The sequence below is a fragment of the Lepidochelys kempii genome, chromosome 5, assembly GCF_965140285.1.
Source record: "Lepidochelys kempii isolate rLepKem1 chromosome 5, rLepKem1.hap1, whole genome shotgun sequence".
Lineage (NCBI taxonomy): Eukaryota > Metazoa > Chordata > Testudines > Cheloniidae > Lepidochelys > Lepidochelys kempii.
The window spans coordinates 20,346,772-20,370,524 of NC_136384.1; the positions used below are offsets into that span (position 1 = coordinate 20,346,772).

A 23,753-nucleotide genomic window follows, 5' to 3' on the forward strand; every position below is an offset into this window, starting at 1 on the left:
AATGTTTTGCTGAATCAGGAACACATCAAGGGCAGAAATATTATTTGTGCTATGTTAATTAGGATCAACAGGATGTTGTTACAGTAAGTTAAGTGTAGTATTTCAACCTTTAAAAGGTTAACTTACAGAGCATTACTTGTTCTTGTACACACAAAAGGTAAAAGATCAGACTTGGTGGATTTTTAAAGTATGTTTCATCAAAGATACTTTATTTAATGTTAATCAGACCCTTGTCTTTACTTCCTGGTTATGATTGGTTTCTGCGGAACTCATTGTTATCAGAACCACCTCAACTGGGAATGCCTAAATTGTATGCTGCTGATCAACTTGAATGGTGTGTGAGTTCCAAATTAATGGTTTAAAGATAAGGAATAGAACTAAACTAAACTCTTTAAGGTTGGAGCCTTTGGTGCCATTACAGATAATTTAGTTTAGTGGAGGACTGTGAATGACCCAATTAGTGATAGAATTAAAAACTTGAGCTAATTATTTTATTTTAAATAAAGTAAACAGGTATTGCAGTATAATGATACACTGCATTTATACCATATTCCAAGATGAAAAGGTGCATCCGGGGTAATCAGTCCCTGGTTGAGAAGAACGGGCATGTAATCCTTTCTTTAATGGTACCTTGATGGCCAATGAATGTGCTAACCTAAAATTAATGTGCTACCATTTTTATAATCAATTATAATAATACCCCTTAATAAATTAAACCCACCTTTTACCATATCTATATTTCCACCACCATGATTAAATATTTTCTACTTTATCATAGGCTATTTCACATGAAATGTCCTCTTAATTAACATCTCTGTAAATATCGTTCCAGTAATTATCAGTACATATAACATTCTTCCAAAACATACACATTTTGCCTAGAGCATTGTTAAAACCAAAACATGTTTACCACATGACCTGGCCTACCTTACCTTTAACTTGACCCAGAATTGTCTGCTTCACTCATATTTTATTATCTTCAAGCCCAAATTTAGGCCCAAAAACATATTCTCTACTTACATTTCAGCACATTGGTATAAGCAAACATCATCTCTGTAGGCTACACTCTTTCTCAACTCTATTTGCATGAAATTCTTGCTGAGTTTGTAGCCAGTGCAAAATTGTTTTATGCTTCTATGACTATGTGGTGAGATCCTGTTTAACCTTTCCTAAGCCTCAGTTTGATCTAATGTCTGTACCGCATGTCTTGAACATTACCTGGACGAGTTTTGGAACCAGTTCTGTCCTAGACGTAAGCCTACTAACAGTATCCCAGGTCAAGCTAATATTTCTTGGTAACATGTTGCCGGTCTGTGGATCTGCCAATTGGTACAGTATACAAGAGAGTGTCTCAAGCCCTGGAATCAGTTTTCTGATGTTTTTTGGAGAGCAGTTTTATCATTTTTCTTTTTAGTTATTGTCATGAGAGAAAGACCTCCTGTCTCAGTCTATCTAAGATGCTTTGTTTTTTTAATGCTGTGGTAAATAAATATTAGTTACATATGTTTCAGATCATAATTCATTATATATGACAGGAAAATTATGCAGTCCTCTCAATCTGAGCTAGAAAATTGTCTTTAAATATAGTATCTGTAGCCACTTGAAATTTTAATTTTTTTAATTGTTCTCAATTATATATAGTCTTCTGACTGGACAACTGTATTTGTCTGGGGAGCATGTCTCTTCATAATGTATAAACTCTTACGTTTTGTATGCAGAATCTAATCAGGATCAATAGAATTCTGTGTGGAGTTCAAAGTGTTAGTTTAAACCTGTAAAGCCCTGACTGGTTTGGGATAAGATTATCTGAGAGAGCATCTCTCTCCACACCATATACTGCCACAGCAGAGATCAGCAGAAGGGCTTGAGCTGGAGCTCCCTCAATATAAACAGGAGGGAGCTGCTGGCAGGACGCTTTGTGAGGAATCCTTGGTTTGGGCACTTGCTGCTCCCCGTCCTTGGTCCAACAGAGACTAGATTGAACCTTCCAGGTCCACTGCAAAGCTCCTCCTCTTTCTTTACTAAGGCTATTGAGGTGGAAGTAGACTAAGCTGGATACATTTATGGGTAGCCCTCTGTTTAACCCAGGGTTGTGAGTTCAATCCTTGAGGGGGCCATTTATGGATCTGGCGCAAAAATTGGGGATTGGTCCTGCTTTGAGCAGGGGGTTGGACTAGATGATCTCCTGAGGTCCCTTCCAACCCTGATATTCTGTGATTCCTGAGTAATATCGTGATTTTTAGTTTACGTGAAATAAACTAGACAGCTGAATGGGGATCTGTATAGTTATATATTGAAAAATTGACAAAATGAACAAATATAACGTATTGGAAACACTGATTTTTTTTAAAGTATTTTTTTGTTTGCAAATTCTGCTTTTAAACAGTGACACAGTAATAGATCCTTAATAATGTAAGGGTTCTAAATTGGTGTCTTTTGTTGTTCTGTGTTAAACTCAGTTGCCTACCAGCTAGTGATACGTTTCGCAGTGATGTGGGAAAAGCTGTTGAAAATTTAATTCCTCCTTTACTGTACAGTGTATTGGACCGAGCAGATAAACAGGTAAAACACGTTCCTTGTCTTGCGGATTACGCTGTGCATGTTTTTATACATAAAACTTGCTCAAAAACATTATAAGCTGTCTATTTCTTCTCCTAAGTTACAGTCAACATTTTCAGAGAATAACTGACGTTTTAAAGTGTAAATTCATTTGGCTTCGTTTCCTTCTCCCCTAGTATTTCGTGAGTTTGCGTGGTTTTTTATTTATTTATTTATTTATTTATTTAAAACATGAATGTCATGATTAGCACTGCACAGATAAGATCAGTTTGTTTTCAGTTCTGCAGACATCCTCACTCTAATGTATTGGTACATCTGCCAAACAATTTAGATATCATTTTTCCTTTTTTTTCAGTGAGTATCGTTAGATGGTATCCTCCAATAATAATCTTCTAGGTCAGGCATGTCATACTTATTCTGAGCCTGAATTACCCATTTGGGTAGAGTCCATGGCGTGTGAGGAGGGGGAAAAACTAACTAGCAAGGAGGCAAGTTTCACAGTCTTGTCCAACTGCGACTGGAAAATGAGTCTCAATAGCTAAGGAGGTGCTAAGTATTACATTTACACAAATCTAAGGGTTTTTAAAAAGGTTAAATTCATTTATGAGCCTTCTTGCCTCTGTCCATTAACTTGGGTTGCCATTTATTCCCCTCTATGACCATCCTCACCAACACTTTTTTGAATTTTTCCCTCCTTTTTCTCCATCTCTTGCTCCAATTTGGACATTTTCCTTTCTCCCATCCCCTGTCACACCATTTGGAGGGTCTTTTGTACCATTCTCCCTCCCCACATACACACAATTTGTGTATGCAATCTCCTCACCCTTTTGGGATTCTTCCCTCCCACTCCCTTGATGCCCCAGACCCCTGTTTGGTGGAGGAAGCAGCAGAGAAAGAGACACTGATGATACAAATTTTTAATGATTCTAAGGGGTTTTTCTTTTTAAAATATATAAATAAATACACACATAGTAAGATGTCTAAGCAATCTCAGATTACTCTACACTCATGTTACTGCAGCATATAACCACTTTCCCTTTGTATGTATTCTTTGGTTGTTCATTTTTTTTTTATTTTTGTAGTTTGTCTCTTTTATGCTACTGTTGTATTAGGCTGAAGAGCTTAGTTCTGTACGATTTAAATAAAACAGTCGTCTGGAAGATGTTGCCTTTTGACTGCTGAAACCTAAGTAAAGTAAAAAGCTTTGTTTTCCAGCATGTTGGGAGGATCGGTGTGTGTGTGTGTGTGTGGGGGGGGTGCCAGTTAGTCAAAAATTCTGGTTAACTCAGAGTTATAGTTACCAATGAAGGAAGGGAGTTTGGATGCAGGAGGGGACTCGGGGTTGGGGCACAGGAGGGGTTTTGGGGTGCTGGATCCAGGTGGCGCTCACCTTGGGCAGCTCCCTGGAAGCAGCGACATGTCCTTGTTGCTCCTAGGCTGAGGCGCGGCCAGATGGTTCTCTGTGCTGCCTCCGCCTGCAGGCACCACTCCCGCAGCTCCCATTGGCTGCAGTTCCCGGCTAGTGGGAACTGTGGAGCCAGCACTCAGGGCGGGGCGAGGTGGGGGCTGTGCACGGAGCGCCTCTGCCGAGGAGCAGCAGGGATGTCACCGCTTCCAGGGATCCATGTGGAGCCAGGTAGGGAGCCTGCTGGCCCTGCATCAACTGGACTTTTAATGGATATCAGAAATGCTGGTTTCTAGAGCTTTTTGGTTGGTAAAGGGCCGGATAACACAGCTTTTACTGTGTCACTGCAATGTAATGCAATGAGGTGGAAAAAGGTCAGTACAGTTTTTGGGCTTTGTACCTCAGAGGTTTTGTGCCAAAGAGTGATGAATCATTAGCAGAAAGATCTAGACAAACTGAGGGGACTGTAGAGAAAGTAACAAAAATGATTGAAGAGCTGAAGGGATTTATGTGGAATCTGAGAAAAGACTGGATGTGTGAAGTATATACTCTGTAGCTTGGCTAAGCAGATGTTAAAGTGACAAATATTTGAGGGGTATGTGGAAATATATAGTATGGTGCAAGGGATACCTAACGGAATTGGACTGAAATTAAGAAAAGGTAAACTTCGGGTAAATATTGGGTAAAACTAATTGAGTGATATTTATAAGACACTCTGGAATAGTTTCCTCAGGGAAATAATGGAATCCTTTTCTTATTTAAAATAATACTAGGCAAAGTGCTAGAGAGGATATTATTGGGAACAATCCTGCACTGGCAGAGATATGGACGAAGATAACCTAATGTATCTTTCTTCTCTATTTTCTGTAATGGAACTTACAGTAGATTTTGAACATCAGGCAGCTGCACTTCAAAAGGGATAGAGTTTCAAAAGTGCTCAGTACCTGGCAGCTGTCAGTGAGGTGCTGAAATGGGAGATGAGTTCTTTTGGAAGACTAGACATAAAAATATATCGCTATTGTATAACTTGAAATTGATGGCCTTTTTGGCACTGTAAACACTGAGATGCTTAAAATATTCATAGATATGCATAAGTTAAAAAGAATAACTTGGTCACAAGGTAGTTTTTAGGAATACATTTTTTTAATTTAGCCATAATTTTGTCCCAGCAGAAGAGATTGAAACCTTTCCTGATCGTTTTATTATCGGACACTAATTAATTAATTCTGTATTCTGTTTGTGTTTCAGATCTTATTACTGTTAACTTTCACCATTTCAAATCACACCTTTCAGTCCTCTGTTGCAATTAAAATGTCTATTATAAAATTTTACCTGATATATTTTGTTTATAACATGCTCTGTAATTAGTCATGCTTTTGTTTTGCTACGTGTTACTTTTTTCCCCATTCTTGTTTGTCTTTAAAAGGTATAGCAGGAATAGAGAAGGTTATGCAAAGGAAGTTACTGTCAAGATTAGGAACCAGCTATATGCATCTGAAATTGTTCTAATATGACTTTATTTTACAGCTGCTAATCTGTCCCCCTGTTACTCGATTCTTCTATGGACGCAGGGAGTGTTTCCATAAACTTCTAATCCAGGGAGACTCTTCAGGGAGACTGTGTATTTGGAGTGTGCCAGATACACTTGAACTGCAAGACAACACAGAAGGTAGCATTAACTAAAACACAGTGACTTGCTGCCAAAACTTTTTAACAAGTTGCTCCCTTTTTTTTTTTTTTTTGGCTCATTTGGTTATATGTGTGACGTTCCCTGGGTGAACGTGCTTCCTCTTCTCCTCTAACTCCATTAATTTCATATGCTTTTCAGCCTTCTAACATAACACCATCCTCAGTGGTATGTGATATAAGAGCCTGATTAGAACCATTCCTTCCACTCCTACTCTTCTGCAAGCTTCTTCAGGTGGTGGATTGGGTGAGGGAACAAATCTCTCTGGTTAGTGTGAGTAGGGGCAGATACGGGAATGAGGTGGAGGGGAAGTCTCCTTTCTGGCCTGGATGTCCTTTAGGCTCTTTTTCTGTACTGGCTCTGGGCAGGCCCTGTTGGGGAGGGAGGCAGCATCTGTGGGACTTCAGCTCTGTGCAGCAGTGGCTTAGTACTATCTCTTGTTAAAGCAGATGGGTGGTTGCAGGAAGATTAGGTGGTATGTCTCCCTGTGCTACTGGCAGCTTCAGTGAGAGTGGCAGAAGAGGAGTTCTCCTTGCAGTAGCTGCTGTTGCTGTGGTAAAGCTTACATAAAATTTGTGGAGAGAGGGTTGGTGGGGGGGAGAAGGAAGGAATATTTAGGTTTTACCAGTCTTCTGCTCAAAAAGTAAAACCCAGCTGCTTGTTCTTTTTGACCCTAGTAACTGGTTTACTTCTGTTTTTACGTATTTAAAGCTGTAATTCAGAAGAAAAATGGCTACAATTTTTTCTTTTAAATTTTAAAGCTGAGATTTTCGTTCACAGAGACCACAAGGTGGCTGTTATCTGGAGGCTCACACAAACCGTCTCCTGCATATCATTCCCAGTGAGCTTAGTGGAACACCTCTGTACCAGCACCCAATACTTCTATTTTCAGTTTGTAAATGTTCTTCACCTAAATTTTAGTTTTTGCTTAGTAAAATGCTCTTCTCTTCTGATAATCTAGGGAGTTAAGGAAAAAATACACACACAGTTTTATTAATCTGTACGGTACTGGTATTTAACAAAATACTACCTTGTGCTATGGGCCATATTAGACCTCTCAAACCAAAGACCCAGTCCTCCAAATATTTACACATGTACCACCACCTTCAGAACTATAACATGGCTCTGCTCTTTCTGTATACCCATATATTCAAGCCACTTATAAATTTTGCTTCTTGTTCCTGTACAACGTCACCAAAGCCCAGCCTTTCCTCACTGTTCACACTAACATTCTCATTCTGGCAATCATTATCTCACATCTTAACTATAGCAACGTCCTCCTCCTCCGTTGCGGACAAATGCAGTCTTGCCTCCCTTAAATCTATTCATAATGCTGCTTCAGAAATAATCTTCCTGTCTTGTTACGTGGACCATATCACGCATACGCATACACCTTTTGAATTCCTCCACCGACTCCTTCCCCCTCCCCCTTTCCACTACGTGAAGCACAAAGTACTTGTCTGCCTCTTTTTAGGCTCTTCATGGCTGCGTGTACTTTGCCTATAATTTCAATGTTCTGTGAAGATGTAGACTTCCACCTCCTCTCTGTCAATGATGCGGCCTTTAGTTGGCCATTTGTCACAGTTTCAGACAAACACCACTGTGCACCTCCCATGTCACCTCTTTATGCATAGAAGAAGCTCCCTGTAAAAATCTGCAAGGTCACTCACTACATTATCCTCTTTTAAATCTCTCTTTATTTTGTGATGACTACAAAAAAAAAAAAAACCCTTCGCTGGTGGTTAAGTGAGTGTTATGACCACTGCTTATTATACTGATTTCAGTTGTCTTGCTGTTCCCTTGTGCTTCCATTTTCCTGATGTATTTGTCATAGCTACATGCTGTCTGTTGCTTTAAGATTTTAAGCTCTTCAGAACGGGGACTGTTTCTTTGCGTTCTTACAGTATCTAACACAAAGGTGTCCTGGCTCCAAGTGCTACTACAATACAAAAAATAATGTACTTCACTCAAACGACTAATATTAAGCATGTGCACAAGTATATTTAGAATCAAGAGATGTTCAACAAGATGTTAAAGAAAGGGGCTGTGAGTCAGTAGATTCTTCTGATCAGGTAGTAAACCAGTGCTGCACTGTGTTCCTACAGCAGTTCTCTTTCAGATGAGATGTAGAGTTGAAGTCTTGAGTTGTGTTTTGTCATTGAAAAAATTCAATAGTACTTTTTACAAGACTTAAAGGAGTTAACGGGGTCTCTTACTAAATTCCATGTCTGGTAATTGCCATCTGTCTAAATAAGTTCCTTGTGCTGTTTAAGTTGGATACATTCTTTTTCAATTCCTTTCTCAAACTCTGGTCTAGTATTTCTGTGTGCTAGTAGAGTTGAGTGTTAAAGTTTAAAAGTGACTGATTGCATTGTTGTGGTAGGTGAATTAATCTCCAATATGTGTTTTGTACTTACTTCCAAGGGTGTTGTAAAATTTACTAATATTGATAAAGGGCTTTGAGATCTTCTCAAGACAGGTGCTGTAATTATTTTAATCACTTTTTTTTTTAACAGGACTGCAAATGACAACTTCAACTTCTCTGCAAGAAGCTTTTTGTAAACTTACTCCTTGTCCGGCTGGAATTATAGACCAATTAAGCTTAATACCAAACAGTAATGAACCACTTAAAGTTACAGCCAGCGTGTATATCCCAGCACATGGACGCCTGGTTTGTGGTCGTGAAGATGGAAGCATTGTTATTGTGCCAGCAACTCAAACTGCAATAGTTCAGCTTCTGCAAGGAGAGCACATGCTCAGGAGAGGTATATAAGCAAACTTTAGACATGCATGGCTGAATTAAAGAAGGTGCTGGTCATCTGCAAACAATGTTGAAATAAGTAGGAATTGTGGGAAGTCACTTTTCAGCATCAGGTGCTTTAACAAATACAGCATCAGGTGCTTTAGCAAATAGGAGATAAAAAGGGAGCCATTTTTACAATACCCTTGATAATCCCTAAATTCTTTTATATCAGGAGAAATCTAAATAGTGAACACTAGCTGGCTCCCAGCTCATGTCATGCTGTCTGGAGTGGCTCACAACTGTTAGTGCCTACCTCATAGCAGACTATCAGAAAACAGGGTAGATACCCCAACATGATGTCATGTTCTATAATTAGATTTCACCAAACCAGTAACAAATGTGAACTCCTGGATCACTATACCAATCTTACTGTGGAGTCGCAGACAGTCCCCTTAGACTCTCCAGTCTATCTTGCCACCCAGACAAACTGGACTTTGTGATAAAAGGTCACTTACACCAAAAATCACACCACATGAGGTTGTTCCCAGCCCCAGGAGACCAATCACATACCTCAGATCAATTGATGCTCTAGATCTTACACCAAAGGCAATGCTGGTAGCCAATTCTATAAACTAAAGGTTTATTAGCTAAGAAAAGGAAATGAGAGCTGCTGAGAGATTAAGGCAGGTGAAATATATGCACAGGTGAGTCACAGTTTATAATTCCAAATGGTGGCAGTGATGTAATAAACTGCCAGTTTCCCAAAAGTCTTTTCAGGGTACCCAGATTGTCTTTAGGTATCACCACTTTGCATCTGGTACACTTCCCTGTAAGAGTCCAAACAGTCCAGAGATGAAGGATATTTCCTTGATTCCGTACTTACAGCTTCTTCTCACAGAAAACAAGCCGACAGTGTCACTGCCCACGTGGGCTTTTCCTTTGATGGTAGAGTATGATGAATGCATTTTGAGTCGTTGACCTCTAATCATCACACACAGTGACCACTTGGTTTGCAATTAGCTCTTTTCTATTAGTCCAGGTTTCTTTCTCCTTTGATGGGTTATTTAGTTACAGCAGTACACACAATATAAATGTTTGCTACTACATTATAACAGGACAGGGGCGGGGGAAGCTTCCTAACAGTGGGGGAGCCAACAGTGCCTGAACTGTGGCCCCACCTCCTTGCACTGCCTCACCCCGGGGCCCCACTCCCACACTGGCTTTTCCCCCACAAGACCCTGCTGCCTCCTCTTCCCTCCCCCCCCCCCACGGTCACACGTCCTTATGGCTTGTAAAAAGTGGGAGGGCCATGATCCGCTGTCCCACTCTGTTCCAACCCCCCTATAACAGGATACAGATAAGTGAAAACAATGCAAGTAACATCCCATTAGTTTTCATGAAGTTTAAACACCAACTACACTCTTATACATTTAACAATCACTGTGATCTATATTAATAAACCATAAACAAGTGAATTGGCCTGGGGCTTTGGCATGAGCTGGTACCTGGTCTACCAGTGTCACAACTAGTATATCTGTTTGAGGGGTGAGGAAGGAAGGGTGAAGATTTGAGAATTTTCCCTGCCTTTTTTACCACTCCTGCTAAAATTATACTCAGTTTTGTAATTTAAAAATATTGTTGAATATTTAAAGTTGTTAAACTTTTTTTAAATTATTTCCCAGGTTGGCCACCTCACAGAAATCTCCGGGCTCATCGGAACAAAGTTACATGTTTACTGTATCCTCATCAGGTCTCATCTCGTTATGACCAAAGATACTTGATCTCAGGTGGTGTGGATTTTTCAGTCATTATATGGGACATCTTTTCTGGAGAAATGAAACACATCTTCTGTGTCCATGGTGGAGAGATTACACAACTTCTAGTTCCACCAGAAAACTGTAGTGTAAGTTTATATTAAATGTACACTAGTATTGTGGCTTCACCACTCGTCTATAATGCAGTCCTCCAAGAATTATATTGATGGAACCCTTATAATGAGTGTGTGTATATACAGACATTTTGGACAAAACAAACAAAATTTACTAAATTGAGAGACGTGTCAGTCAAACTCAATTCACATTGACATGTATAGGTGCTAATTTTTCGGAGCAAAGTGAAATTATTTCATGATTTTGCTTTTTTAGTTAGTTGAGGAATTAAGACAGTAGTTCATTAATGGACAATTAAACTTTGTCTAATAACAAACAGATGATAGTACGTTTGGTATATTACTTCAGTAGTGAGCCAGGTGTTTTAAATGGAAGCATGAAGACAAGGTCCCTGCCTTTAAGATATTACAGTCTGAATAGACTACTGGTAGATGGATGAAGCGATGCAGAGGGAGAAGTGCTTATCTTGTTAGCTCTGTGATTTTGTTGAATATTTTTTTAAATGTTGAAGTCTAATTTAGCTCACTTTTATTTATTTTTTTATAAGAAATGGGGAGTCTGGTGGCACCTTAAAGACTAACAGATTTATTTGGGTATAAGCTTTCGTGGGTAAAAACCCCACTTCTTCAGCTTTTTTTTTTCAAGTGGTTTTTTACCCACGAAAGCTCATGCCCAAATAAATCTGTTAGTCTTTAAGGTGCCACCGGACTTCTCGTTGTTTTTGTGGAAGCAGACTAACACGGCTACCCCTCTGATACTTTTATATTAAAGGAGAAGTCAAGCATTTTAAGACATTTGAATGAAGTGGGTTTTAAGGAAATATTATTAAGTAAAAGAGTGAGCTGCTTTTTCATTGTTTTGATAATTGAAGTTGATTTATAATTAAAACTGTTTTACACAAAATACACACACACGTAAATATAGATATACGTATATGCAAAATATATTATTGGGGCTTGTCTATACAGTGAGTGACAAACTGGGGTGTAACGTATAACACTTTAGCCTGTCATAAAGTAGCTGTCTGTGTAGAACCTACTGCAGTGCGCTAAAAGTCCCCTAGTGCAGTTTCCCCTGGAGGGGAAGTGAGGAGCCTCTGAGCTGCTGCTCCTTTAAGAGGAAGGTAGTGCAGAAGACTAGAGCCACAAAGTCATCAGAAGAAAGGAAGGAGCAGCAGAAGGGAAAGGGGAGCAAGGAAGCGTAACTGCCGCTGGTTCAGTAGGAGGGTTGGCTGTCTGGAAAGGGCATGAGGAAAACACACAATAGCAGAGGTCCCAGACAGTGCAGTGGAGGCAGTAGTCATTGATTTTGGAGGCGGGGTGCCCCCACTGCAGTTGAGTGGTTTTGTTTTTGGAAAGAGTTTATTTTTGGGAATGGGAAGGTTGGGGTGAATAGGGACCTAAGGTAAGTATTGGGGGTATTCTTGAGGAACATAGAGGGGAGAGAGGGATAGAGATGGGGGCGGGGGGTTGTGTTTCCTGCGGATACTGGGGGCTGTGTACGATGGGAAAGATGGGCTGAGTTCCTGGGGGCTGGAGGCTTCAGGAAAAGGAACCAACTGTTCCCTTCAGGGATTGGGGCTGAGGAATGTGCTTGCAAAAAGGGTTGGGGGCTAGGTGAGGGTTAAAGGCAGAGATAGGTGGGTTTCTGAGGGATGGGGCCACTAAAGTAAGATTTGAAAAAGAAGGTTATCTCTTCTCTTTCCAAGCCCATCTGGTACTTTGAATAAATGGCAGAGCATTTTGGAACCTAAAGTTTGGGTTAAGGGCTTGAGCTGAGAGCTGCTTTTAGGCACCCAGTTCAGTAGTAGGAGAAGGGAGTGTAAATGGACATTGGGGGTTAAAAGAAGGGCAGCTTGAAATAACTTTTCCCTTCCTGGTAGCATCCCTTGATATTTTGTAATACCTTTTTTTGTCTGGGGGCTTAAAAGGTTGGATACCACTGGAAGGAAGTCATATGACCTTGCCAACTTTCTGCTATCTACATTTTTTCTCTTCCTTTAGTTTGGCGCTGCTCTTGGCTAAGCAGTTCTGCTTTATTCTTGTTCATTCCCATACTCATAATTAAGGCTAAGATTTTGTCACGGAAATTTTTCATAAAAGTCAGGAACAGGTCATGGGCAATAAAGAAAAATTCATGAAAGCCTGTGACCTATCCGTGACTTTTACTAAAAATATGTGTGACAAAACAGGGAGCTGTGGGGATCCCCACACCACCCCGAGGGGCCTGGCTAGGTGTGTGAGCCTGCTCTGGGGCACCCCCTGCGGTGGCTCCTACCAGCGGAGCACCCCCACTGTGGCTGGGAGCTTGGGGCCACCACAGTTCCTAGCTGTCACAGGCGGAGGGGGGACCCTGCTGCAGCTCCCAGGTGCTGCCAGCTCAAGTCACGGAGGTCTCTGGAAGTCACAGAGTCCATGACTTCTGTGACCTCTGTAAGAAAATCGTCGCCTTTATTAACTCCACCAAACTTCCCTTCTAAACTAAAATATTTTGCTGAGAGTGAACTTTTTAATGCCAGATTTTAGAATCCCTGCCAAAAAAAGAAAACATTCACAATAGAACTACTTACAACTAGGGCTGTCGCATGATTAAAAAAATTAATCGCATGATTAAACAATAAATAGAATACCATTTATTTAAATATTTTTGGATGTTCTACATTTTCAAATATAAGTGTACAGTGCTCACTTAATATTTATTTTTGATTACAAGTATTTGTACTATAAAAAAAAAGAAAAAGTATTTTTCAGTTCACCTAATACAAGTACTGTAGTGCAATCTCTTCATCATGAAAATTGAACTTACAAATGTAGAACTATGTACAAAAAACCTGCATTCAAAAATAAAACAATGTAAAATTTTAGAGCCTGCAAGTCCACTCATTTTTGCTTCTTGTTCAGCCAATCGCTCGGACATACAAGTTTATTTACATTTTAAAGAGACAATGCTGCCCACTTCTTGTTTACAATGTCACGTGAAAGTGAGAACAGGCATTTGCATGGCACTGTTGTAGCAGCTGTTGCGAGATATTTACGTGCCAGATGCGCTAAAGATTCATAAGTCCCTTCATGCTTCAACCACCATTCCAGAGGACATGCGTCCATGCTGATGACGGGTTCTGTTCAATAACAGTTCGAAGCAGTGCAAATCGGCACATGTTCATTTTCATTATCTGAATTAGATGCCACAGCAGAAGGTTGATTTTCTTTTTGTAGTTCGGGTTCTGTAGTTCCTGCATCTGAGTGTTGCTCTTTTAAGACTTCTGAAAGTATGCCCCTACCTAGTCCCTCTCAGATTTTGGAAGGCACTTCAGATTCTTAAACCTTGGGTCGAGTGCTGTAGCTATCTTTAGAAATCTCACATTGGTACCTTCTTTGTGTTTTGTCAAATCTGCAGTGAAAGTGTTCTTAAAATGAACAACATGTGCTGAGTCATCATCCAAGACTGCTATAACATGAAATATATGGCAGAATGCTGGTAAAACAGAGCAGGGAACATACAATTCTCCCCTCAGGATTTAAGTCACAGATTTAATTAATGCATTTTTTTTTTAATGAGCGTCATCAGCATGGAAGCGTGTCCTCTGGAATTGTGGCTGAAGCATGAAGGGGCATACGAATGTTCAGCATATCTGCACGTAAATACCTTGCAAATGCCTTTGCTTGCTTTTTGGTGACATTGTAAATAAGAAGCAGGCAGCATTATCTCCTGTAAATGTAAACAAACTTATCTGTCTGCGCAATTGGCTGAACAAGAAGTAAGACTGAGTGGAAATGTAGGCTGTGAAGCCTACAAAACATTGTTTTGTTTTTGAGTGCAGTTATGTAACAAACAAACAAAAAATCAACATTTGTAAGTTGCACTTTCACCGCAAAGAGAATGCACGACAGTACTTGTTTGAGATGAATTGAAAAATACTATTTCTTTTGTTTATCATTTTTGCAGTGCAAATATTTATAATAAAAATAATATACACTTTGATTTCAATTACAACACAGAATATAATATAAAAATGTAGAAAAATATCCAAAATATTTAATAAATTTCAATTGGTGTAGTATTGTTTAATAGTGTGATTAAAATGGCGATTAATTGCAATTAAAATTTTTTAATCACAATTAATTTTTTTGAGTTAATCGCATGAGTTAACTGCAATTAATTGACAGCCCTACTTACAACCTTAATTAAAGCAGGACAAATGAGTTGCTGTGTTTTGTAATAATTACAAAAAAAAACCCCTTAAAAGTTCTATTTCCCTCGCTCCCCCCCCCCCAAATGTTCAAGATTGGCATCCTTTTTAAGAAAAAAAACACATGCAGCATATTGATTTGAAGCACAGGTGGTAATATCCTCTATAAAACTAATTTCACAAATAGAAGGATTACTGCTAACTGAATGACCAGTTCGGTTATGCCAGTAGTTTAAAGCACATCAATAGATGTGCTTAAAGACCAAAGGGATACATAAAAAGTGAAGGGGGTGTGGGTATGAGCATATTTGCTGAATGCTTGGCAAACATCCGTTCTGTTGAGCATTTGAGAGCTAACCACATTATGTGCTGATCACTGAATCATAATATCTCTGTTTACATGGTTCAATAAAGCTTCACTTAACCTTTGACCAGAGCACTACTATTTATTGTGGTATGTATGCAGATTACACCTTATGGCATGTTAAGTGGAAAGGAATTTTCTTTCAATTATTTTTTAAATCAAACTATATGAGATCCTACAGTCTGACATGAAACACTGTTTTTGTTCCTTTAAGATGTTGTCAATGTGTAGATTTTTCATGTGTGGATTATTTTTCTCACATTTTTTAAAATAAGTATTACATTTTTACACTAAAAGATAATGGATGAAGAAGAGTAATAAGCGTGGATTCAGATTTTTAAATGAATTATTTTTAGTCTAGGCTTTTTAGTTAAATGTACACATTTTTAAAATGTAGTTTAATTACACTTTCACCAATATGCTAACCTTAGCTGCACCAAGGAGCAAGTCAGCCTAATGCAACAGAAGATGTTTCCCATGGTCTTAAAATTGTATTCCCAGAAGAAAAAATAATGAATAGGGTGAGGGTCCTGGGTACAGGATTTTGTTCCTTTGAAAAAGGACTTTCTATTAAAATCTTTTAGAAGGTTCTAATTGGACAGGAAGCTGGATAAATGTAGAATCAGCATAAATGCATGAAGAAGAAGAAGAATTTTTCTTATATATAAAATGCCTTCTTTCACAGGATGCAAAATATCATTACAAATTATAGGTACATCACTACTGAAATGCACGTTCAAAAATAAAACAATGTAGAACTTTAGAGCCTAAAAGTCCACTCAATCCTATTTCTTGTTCAGCCGATCGCTCAAACAAGTTTGTTTATGTTTGTAGAGATAATGCCTGCTTCTTGTTCACAGTGTCACCTGAAAGTGAGAAAAGGTGTTCGAATGGCACTGTTGCAGCCGTGTCGCAAGATATTTACATGCCAGATACGCTAAAGATTCATATATCCCTTCATGCTTCATCCACCATTCCAGAAGACATGCATCCATTCTGATGACCAGTTCTGCTCGTTAATGATCCAAAGCAGAGTGGACTGATGCATGTTTATTTTCATCATCTGAGTCAGATGCCACCAGCAGGTTGATTTTCTTTTTTGGTAGTTCGGGTTCTGTAGTTTCCGCATCTGAGTGTTGCTCTTTTAAGACTTCTGAAAGCATGCTCCACACCTCGTCCCTCTCAGATTTTGGAAGGCACTTCAGATTCTTAAACCTTGGGTCAAGTACTGTAGCTATTTTTAGAAATCTCACATTGGTACCTTCTTTGCATTTTTGTCAAATCTGCAGTGAAAGTGTTCTTAAAATGAACGTGCTGAGTCATCATCTGAGACTGCTATAACATGAAGTATATAGCAGAAGCATTATTGAGTGTCATCAGCATGGAAGCGTGTCCTCTGGAATGGTGGCCGAAGCATGAAGGGGCATACGAATGTTTAGCGTATCTGGCACGTAAATACCTTGCAATGCTGGCTATAAAGTCCCATGTGAACTTTGTTCTCACTTTCTGGTGACATTGTAAATAAGACGTGGGCAGCATTATATCCCATAAATGTAAACAAACTTGTTTGTCTTAGCGATTGGCTGAACAGAAAGTAGGACTTGTAGGCTCTAAGGTTTTGCATTGGTTTGTTTTTTGGGTACAGTTATGTAACAAAAAAAATCTACATTTGTAAGTTGCGTTTTCATGATAGAGATTGCACTACTGTACTTGTATGAGGTGAACTTAAAAATACTATTTTGTTCATAATTTTGTTTTTTACGGTGCAAATATTTGTAATAAAAATATATAGTGAGCAGAGTACACTTTGAATTTTGTGTTGTAATTAAAATCAAAATATTTGAAAATGTAGAAAAACATCCAAAAATATTTAATAAGTTTCAATTGGTATTCTGTCATTTAACAGCGCAATTAAAACTGCGATTAAGCATGATTAATTTTTTTTTATTACTTTTTTTTGAGTTAATCGTGTGTATTAACTGTGATTAATCGACAGCCCTAATAAGTATGCTTTCAAACTGGAGAGATATCAGAAAGAATGATCCTCACAAGATATTATGGCATACCTACTATAATTCTGATGGCTTTTGATGCTCTGTTGTTCAGCACTGGGCCCGATCTATGCCCTGTATGGGCATGTAACTCTCTTTAATGTGAAAGGAGGGTTGTGATTTTTATAGAGTTTGAAGTGTGCATTGTGCTCTGCAGATACCAAAGAATTCATGGGCTAAGTTTTTGACCCCATTGATATCAAAACTCATGTATACTTTGGTGGGATAAGAATTTAGCTTATTCTGTATATTCTAAATTATGTTTATGCAGCATTCACCAGACTGTGCTGTAATTTACACCAGGATTAGGTATTCATTGGTAAATGGAAGATGTATTTTGTTAATGAATGGACTTCTGGAGGTAATGATTATTATGGGTGCTTGGGGTCTTATACTGGTTGGACTGATAATTTGATGACAGTAACTTCAGCTGCTATTGTAAAATGACTACAACCTAATTCAGAATTCATTTGTTGTATGCCTACTGCCATTTTTTAGATCAGTATTTCCCAAACAGTCCAGACATACCAGTGGGTCGTGGGAAGTTTCTAGATGGGTCGCCACATCTAGGGCTGTATTACCTCATCCCTGGGCCCTGGTGGAGGCAAGCGTATACTTCTCCCACCCCAATGCAGTTGGAGAGCGAGCCTGCCCCACAGTCACCCTGCAGTGGTAGTTCCTGTCCCGTGGGGCTGGGCCCCACTCTGGGCATTGTGACCTGGTGCACAGGGTCTCAGTGCCACTCAGGGTCTCAGTGCCACTCAGGTTTCTCCTTGCTGCCCTCTGAGTGGAAAGCTAAGCCCAGCCCTGTGGGATAGGAACTGCTACTGCAGGATGAGTTCGGGGTAGGTTTGCGCTCCAAACTCCCTCCCTGCAGGCCTCCTCTCTGCTGGGATTAGGGTTGTGTTGATGGAGTGGAGTTTGCATATATATAATGGTGGGCTGCAAAAGAAGGAAAAATGCAGTTTGTGGGTCACCTTAGTAAAAAGTTTGGGAACCATTGCTCTACATGCATATACAAAAGTTAGTCATACATTACGATAATAATAATGAACATTGTCAGCAAATTATATTAAAATAACTTAACTTACATGTGCCATAACACATTTATTTGGTTTCAGAGTAGCAGCCCTGTTAGTCTGTATTCGCAAAAAGAAAAGGAGTACTTGTAGCACCTTAGAGGTGAACAAATTTTTCAGTCTCTAAGATGCCACAAGTACTCCTTTTCTTTTTACATTTATTTGGGTACATGATGTTATTTTAATCTCAAGAGTTTACTCTAGAGTTGCTACTTAGAATACACCTTGGTATACTTGCAGGCAGTTGGATTTGTTTTGATTTTATATTCTAAAGGTTCCTTCTGTCTGTTTTCATCTGAATAAAATTGAATGTGCCAGTCTCTCTAAGTACTATGGCCTTCATTTCGGGAAGCATGTGTTTCAATATATCCCTGTTCAGAAAAACAATTTACACACATGCTTAAGTGCTTTTCTCAGTCAGGGCCTGTATCTGTTGTGGCAAACCATACACAATGATGTAAATACTTAGATTCTGTCTCATTTACTTTAATTGTTACTGGATGTTTATGGCTCCATTCAACTTATAACCATTTAAAAAATTAACACCTGCCCAAAATTAAATGTAATATTAAATGTAGTTTGCAATGATGCTTGAATTTAAAGTAATAAAAAAAAATTAAATTGTTCAGCAGTATCTTGCTTATAGTGTTTCTTTCTATTCAAATTATTTCTGATGGCTTGTCTCTATATGATTAGTTGATTATATTATTGATCATTATAAAGGCACATTTTTGTGTTTTCAATTATGCAAACATTAAAAGAACCACAGCCAATGGTAATAAAGAATAAGATTGGTTTTTTTTACAGAGAATCTTGTTTTGACAATTCACCTAAACACTTACTAATTGCAAATTGAAAGTGTCAGGAATAATTATATGCTTGTTTGATAGAAATTCCCCTTTGTCAGTTGTGTGTTTTGACCTTTAAAAAATAGGAAATCGGTTGGAGGCGCAAATACCTTCTTCCTATCATTTCCTCACCTACAACAAAGTTGTGAATTAATAGATTTACTAAAAATACTGTTTTAGGCTCTGATTTTACAAATGGCTCTACTTAGGCTGACCCCCAAGGAAGTCAGTGGGAAGCTGCATTGGATTTATAATTGCAGAGCTCCCTCCTGGATCAGGGCTGTAGTGTCATTCCCTGTATTGGCTCATGTTTCATGCTGTAATATAATAAAATGAAAACAAGATTCTTTTGAGCATAAATAATCTCTATTTGCTTTGAAGGTGAACTATTTTGTCAAATGGCTGAATTGTTTTTAAAAGACTGCAAAACTGTTCCAAGACATGATTATTTCTTGTTCTCGTTGCATTAATTTTGCAGCTTTTCAGAAAACATTTCCGTAAGTGCTTGGATGAGATGCACTTCAAAAAAAAAAAAAAAAGTATTTAAACCTTATCTCAATTTTTTTTCTAAGAAGGAAGAATGTTAGATAACTTCAGTGATCACTTTTTAAGAACAAACAAACGTATAATATATCAAGGTATGAAAAGTTCAGAGCCTCTTAATTAATGTTAGTTAAGTAACATCACTGGTTTTGTGTAGTGGTTTTCAGATACTTCCATACTGAGACTCTTGTAGCATTAAGCAATATAGGAGAGGCAGGATGTTCATTATCCCCTAACACTGTTCACAACCTGCCTGGATAAGCAATTATGTTCAAGTGGTTAACAGGTGACTTCCTAAATTCTGTTCCCAGCTCTTCAATATGTGCAATCTTTAGCAAATCACTTAAGTTCTCTTGGTGAAATCCTGCGCCCATTAAAGTCAAATGGGAATTTTGCCATGGACTTTGATGGGGTTAGAATTTCACTCTCTGTGTCTTATCTGTAAAATGGGTATGGTAGTAATTACAAAACTCACAGATTGTTGAAGTTTGTTTGTTACTTAGATCTCTGATGAAGAGTGATATGGAAATATAAAGTAATCTTATTATGATCAAGACATGTTTTATTTTTCAGGGAAGAGTCCAGCACTGCATCTGCTCAGTAGCCAGTGACCACTCAGTAGGACTTTTGAGTTTGCGAGAGAAAAAATGCATTATGCTGGCATCTCGTCACCTTTTCCCTATTCAAGTAATAAAGTGGAGGCCTTCAGATGATTACCTGGTGGTGGGATGTTCTGACGGATCTGTGTATGTCTGGCAAATGGATACCGGTAAGGTCAAGTGCAAGAAACTGAACAAAATATCCCTTCATTTGGAGCTAAATTCTTCTTTTTGGGGATATGTTCTATAAGGTTTGTCTAGCTTTCCATCTGCAAGACAGATTGGCATGACACCAAACATACTTTATCACATTACCTTTGGGAAATATGACTCTCTAAATATGGAGTATGCCTAGGATTCTTTGGTGCCACAACTCTTGCATACATTCCAGTAGTTAAAACCAATAATTAGTTCTTGATTAGATTTAGAGAAATACAGTTAGCCGTGGTTATTTTTCCCCCCCACTTAATTTCTTATTTATCTTTAGAAAAGCTAATTAATGCACTTGGGCTGTCAACTGCTGGACACACTGATGGAGACTTCAGTAACTGATTGTTTGAGTTTGTCCTTAAACTTGAAGTAACTGTTGAGTAAGCACGGTCTAGTGGTTAAATCAACAGGACTTGGAGTCAGGAAATCTGGACTTTTATTCCCAGATCTGCCATTGACTTCTATGATCCTGGGCAAGTAACTTAACCTCCCTGTGGTTCAGTTTCCTTATCTGTAAAATGGGGGATAATCATATATACCTACTCACGGGGGTGCTGTAGTTGATTTGTAAAGTGCCTTAAGATCATATGATGAAAGATGCTCTGTAAGCTGTTCTACAAAAGAAAAAGGACACTAAACTATCTAAACTACTACATGCAACAAGGGGCCACAACAGTGGTTCCCTTAACCCACCCAGCAATATTGTTAATCTATCCAGTTACACTCTTAGCCCAGCAGAAGAATCTGTCCTATCTTGGGGCCTCTCCTTCTGCCCCTCCACCCCCACAAACATGATACAGTTCTGTGGTGACCTAGTATCCTATTTTCAACGTCTCCGACTCAAGGAATATTTCCAACACACCTCTGAACAACATACTAACCCACAGAGACCTTCCTACCAAGACTACAGAAAGAAGGATTCTGGGTTGAGTCCTCCTGAAGGTCGAAACAACAGACTGGACTTCTACATAGAGTGCTTCCGCCGATGTGCACAGGCTGAAATTGTGGAAAAGCAGCATCACTTGCCCCATAACCTCAGCCATGCGGAACGCAATGCCATCCACAGCCTCAGAAACAACTCTGACATCATAATCAAAAAGGCTGACAAAGGAGGTGCTGTCGTCATCATGAATAGGTTGGAATATGAACAAGAGGCTGCTAGGCAGCTCTCCAACACCACTTTCTACAAGCCATTACCCTCTGATCCCACTGAAGGTTACCAAAAGAAACGACACCATCTGCTCAAGAAACTCCCTGAAAAAGTACAAGAACAAATCCGCACAGACACACCCCTGGAACCCCAATCTGGGGTATTCTGTCTGCTACCCAAGATCCATAAACCTGGAAATCTTGGGTGCCCCATGATCTCAGGCATTGGCACCCTGACAGCAGGATTGTCTGGCTATGTAGACTCCCTCCTCAGGCCCTACGCTACCAGCACTCCCAGCTATCTTCGAGACACCACTGACTTCCTGAGGAAATTACAGTCCCTTGGTGATCTTCCTGAAAACACCATCCTGGCCACTATGGATGTAGAAGCCCTCTACACCAACATTCCACACAAAGATGGACTACAAGCCGTCAGGAACAGTATCCCCGATAATGTCACAGCAAACCTGGTGGCTGAGCTTTGTGATTTTGTCCGCACCCATAACTGTTTCACATTTGGGGAGAATGTATACCTTCTAATTAGCGGCACTTCTATGGGTACCCGCATGGCCCCACAGAATGCCAACATTTTTATGGCTGACTTAGAACAACACTTCCTCAGCTCTCGTCCACTAATGCCCCTACTCTACTTGCGCTACATTGATGACCTCTTCATCATCTGGACCCATGGAAAAGAAGCCCTTGAGGAATTTCACCATGTTTTCAACAATTTCCATCCTATCATCAACCTCAGCCTGGACTAGTCCACACAAGAGATCCACTTCCTGGACACTACAGTGCTAATAAGCGATGGTCACATAAACACCACCCTATACTGGAAACCTACCGACTGCTATACTTAGCTACATGCCTCCAGCTTTCATCCAGACCACACCACATGATCCATTGTCTACAGCCAAGCTCTACTATACAAGCGCATTTGCTCCAACCCCTCAGACAAAGACAAACACCTACAAGATCTCTATCAAGTGTTCTTACAACTACAATACCCACCTGCAGAAGTGAAGAAACAGATTGACAGAGCCAGAAGAGTACCCAGAAGTTACCTACTACAGGACAGGCTCAACAAAGAAAATAACAGAACATCACGAGCCATCACCTTCAGCCCACAACTAAAACCTCTCCAACGCATTATTAAGGATCTACAACCTATCCTGAAGGACGACCTATCACTCTCACAGATCTTGGGAGACAGGCCAGTCCTTGCTTACAGACAGCCCCCCCAACCTGAAGCAAATACTCACCAGGAACCACACACGACACAACAGAACTACTAACCCAGGAACCTATCCTTGCAACAAAGCCCATTGCCAACTGTATCCACATATCTATTCAGGGGACACCATCATAGGGGCTAATCACATCAGCCACACTATCATAAATCTCCCCACTGTATTTTCCACTGAATGCAGCTGATGAAGTGAGCTGTAGCTCACGAAAGCTTATGCTCAAATAAATTTGTTAATCTCTAAGGTGCCACAAGTACTCCTTTTCTTTTTGTTCTAAGTAAGTAAGTAAAAGATGGATAATACTCAAAATTACAGCTTTGAATTCAATTGGAAGCATTTAAGAGGATGAGAATGAGTTTTAAATAACAGAACAAACAGTGTATAAAAGTGATAGATATGATGTAGAAAATTATATATTCTAAGCTGTTACAGACATAGAAAGGAAATAAATCAAAATACGTACGCGGTGTTCATCTGTGGAAAGTTATCTCATTAAACCTACCACTGTAGTGAATCAGTAATACACACATCTTCAGATGGACAGTTAGCCTGGATGACCTGATTCATCCCATTGTTGCTGATGTGGGGGAAACATTACAGTAACAGATATTTTTCCCTGATGGGGAAAGAAGAGGTGGTTTCTGAACTGCAGTGAAAAATATGAAATGTACTAGAAGGGGGGAAGGAAAGCACATCATGAGGTCTTATGAAATATAATTGGAGCAATAAGAGGACAGGGCATTAAGGGGAAAATGTCTGTGTGGAACCAGATTCATCCAATTTAGCAGATGAATGTAGCAAATTGTGCAAGGTTTTTTCGTTTTTGACAGTCTGTGAACTTCTCTTCAAGGAAGATCTTTCTTCATATCTGATGATGTAGCCAAGTTTTGTTGCTGTGTTCTTTTCTCTCAATACACGATACCAGTTAGAAGCAGGAGGAAGTCCTGCAGCTGTGCCTTCTATTTATCATTGCTTCACAGTCTGAAGTAGAAAATAACATCATCTATTGGGTTATGTTGATCATTTCACATACTGTTCAGTGTAAGGATGTGAATTATGCTTTTGTGTAGCAGCAAAGCTTTGCTTACTAAGATGGAGACAAAGTTTGTACTGCCCTGGCCTCCATCTGTGTTTCCAGTAGGGAAAGGAGCAGTTTTAAATCGTACTGTGAGGGGGTACAAGTGAGCT

The 23,753-nt window shown here is 39.3% G+C and overlaps 1 protein-coding gene across 6 annotated transcripts in view; it reads left to right on the forward strand.

Moving 5' to 3' along the window:
- Nucleotides 1–23,753, forward strand: part of WDR7 (WD repeat domain 7) — a 385,388-nt gene that overhangs the window by 60,958 nt on the left and 300,677 nt on the right. For all 6 annotated transcript variants that reach the window (XM_073343603.2, XM_073343604.2, XM_073343606.2 and 3 more), the window contains 5 exons: nucleotides 2,460–2,562; nucleotides 5,492–5,633; nucleotides 8,168–8,416; nucleotides 10,077–10,297; nucleotides 19,931–20,126. In XM_073343603.2, coding sequence (XP_073199704.2) covers nucleotides 2,460–2,562; nucleotides 5,492–5,633; nucleotides 8,168–8,416; nucleotides 10,077–10,297; nucleotides 19,931–20,126 — 911 coding nt within the window. The remainder of the gene's footprint in view (nucleotides 1–2,459; nucleotides 2,563–5,491; nucleotides 5,634–8,167; nucleotides 8,417–10,076; nucleotides 10,298–19,930; nucleotides 20,127–23,753) is intronic.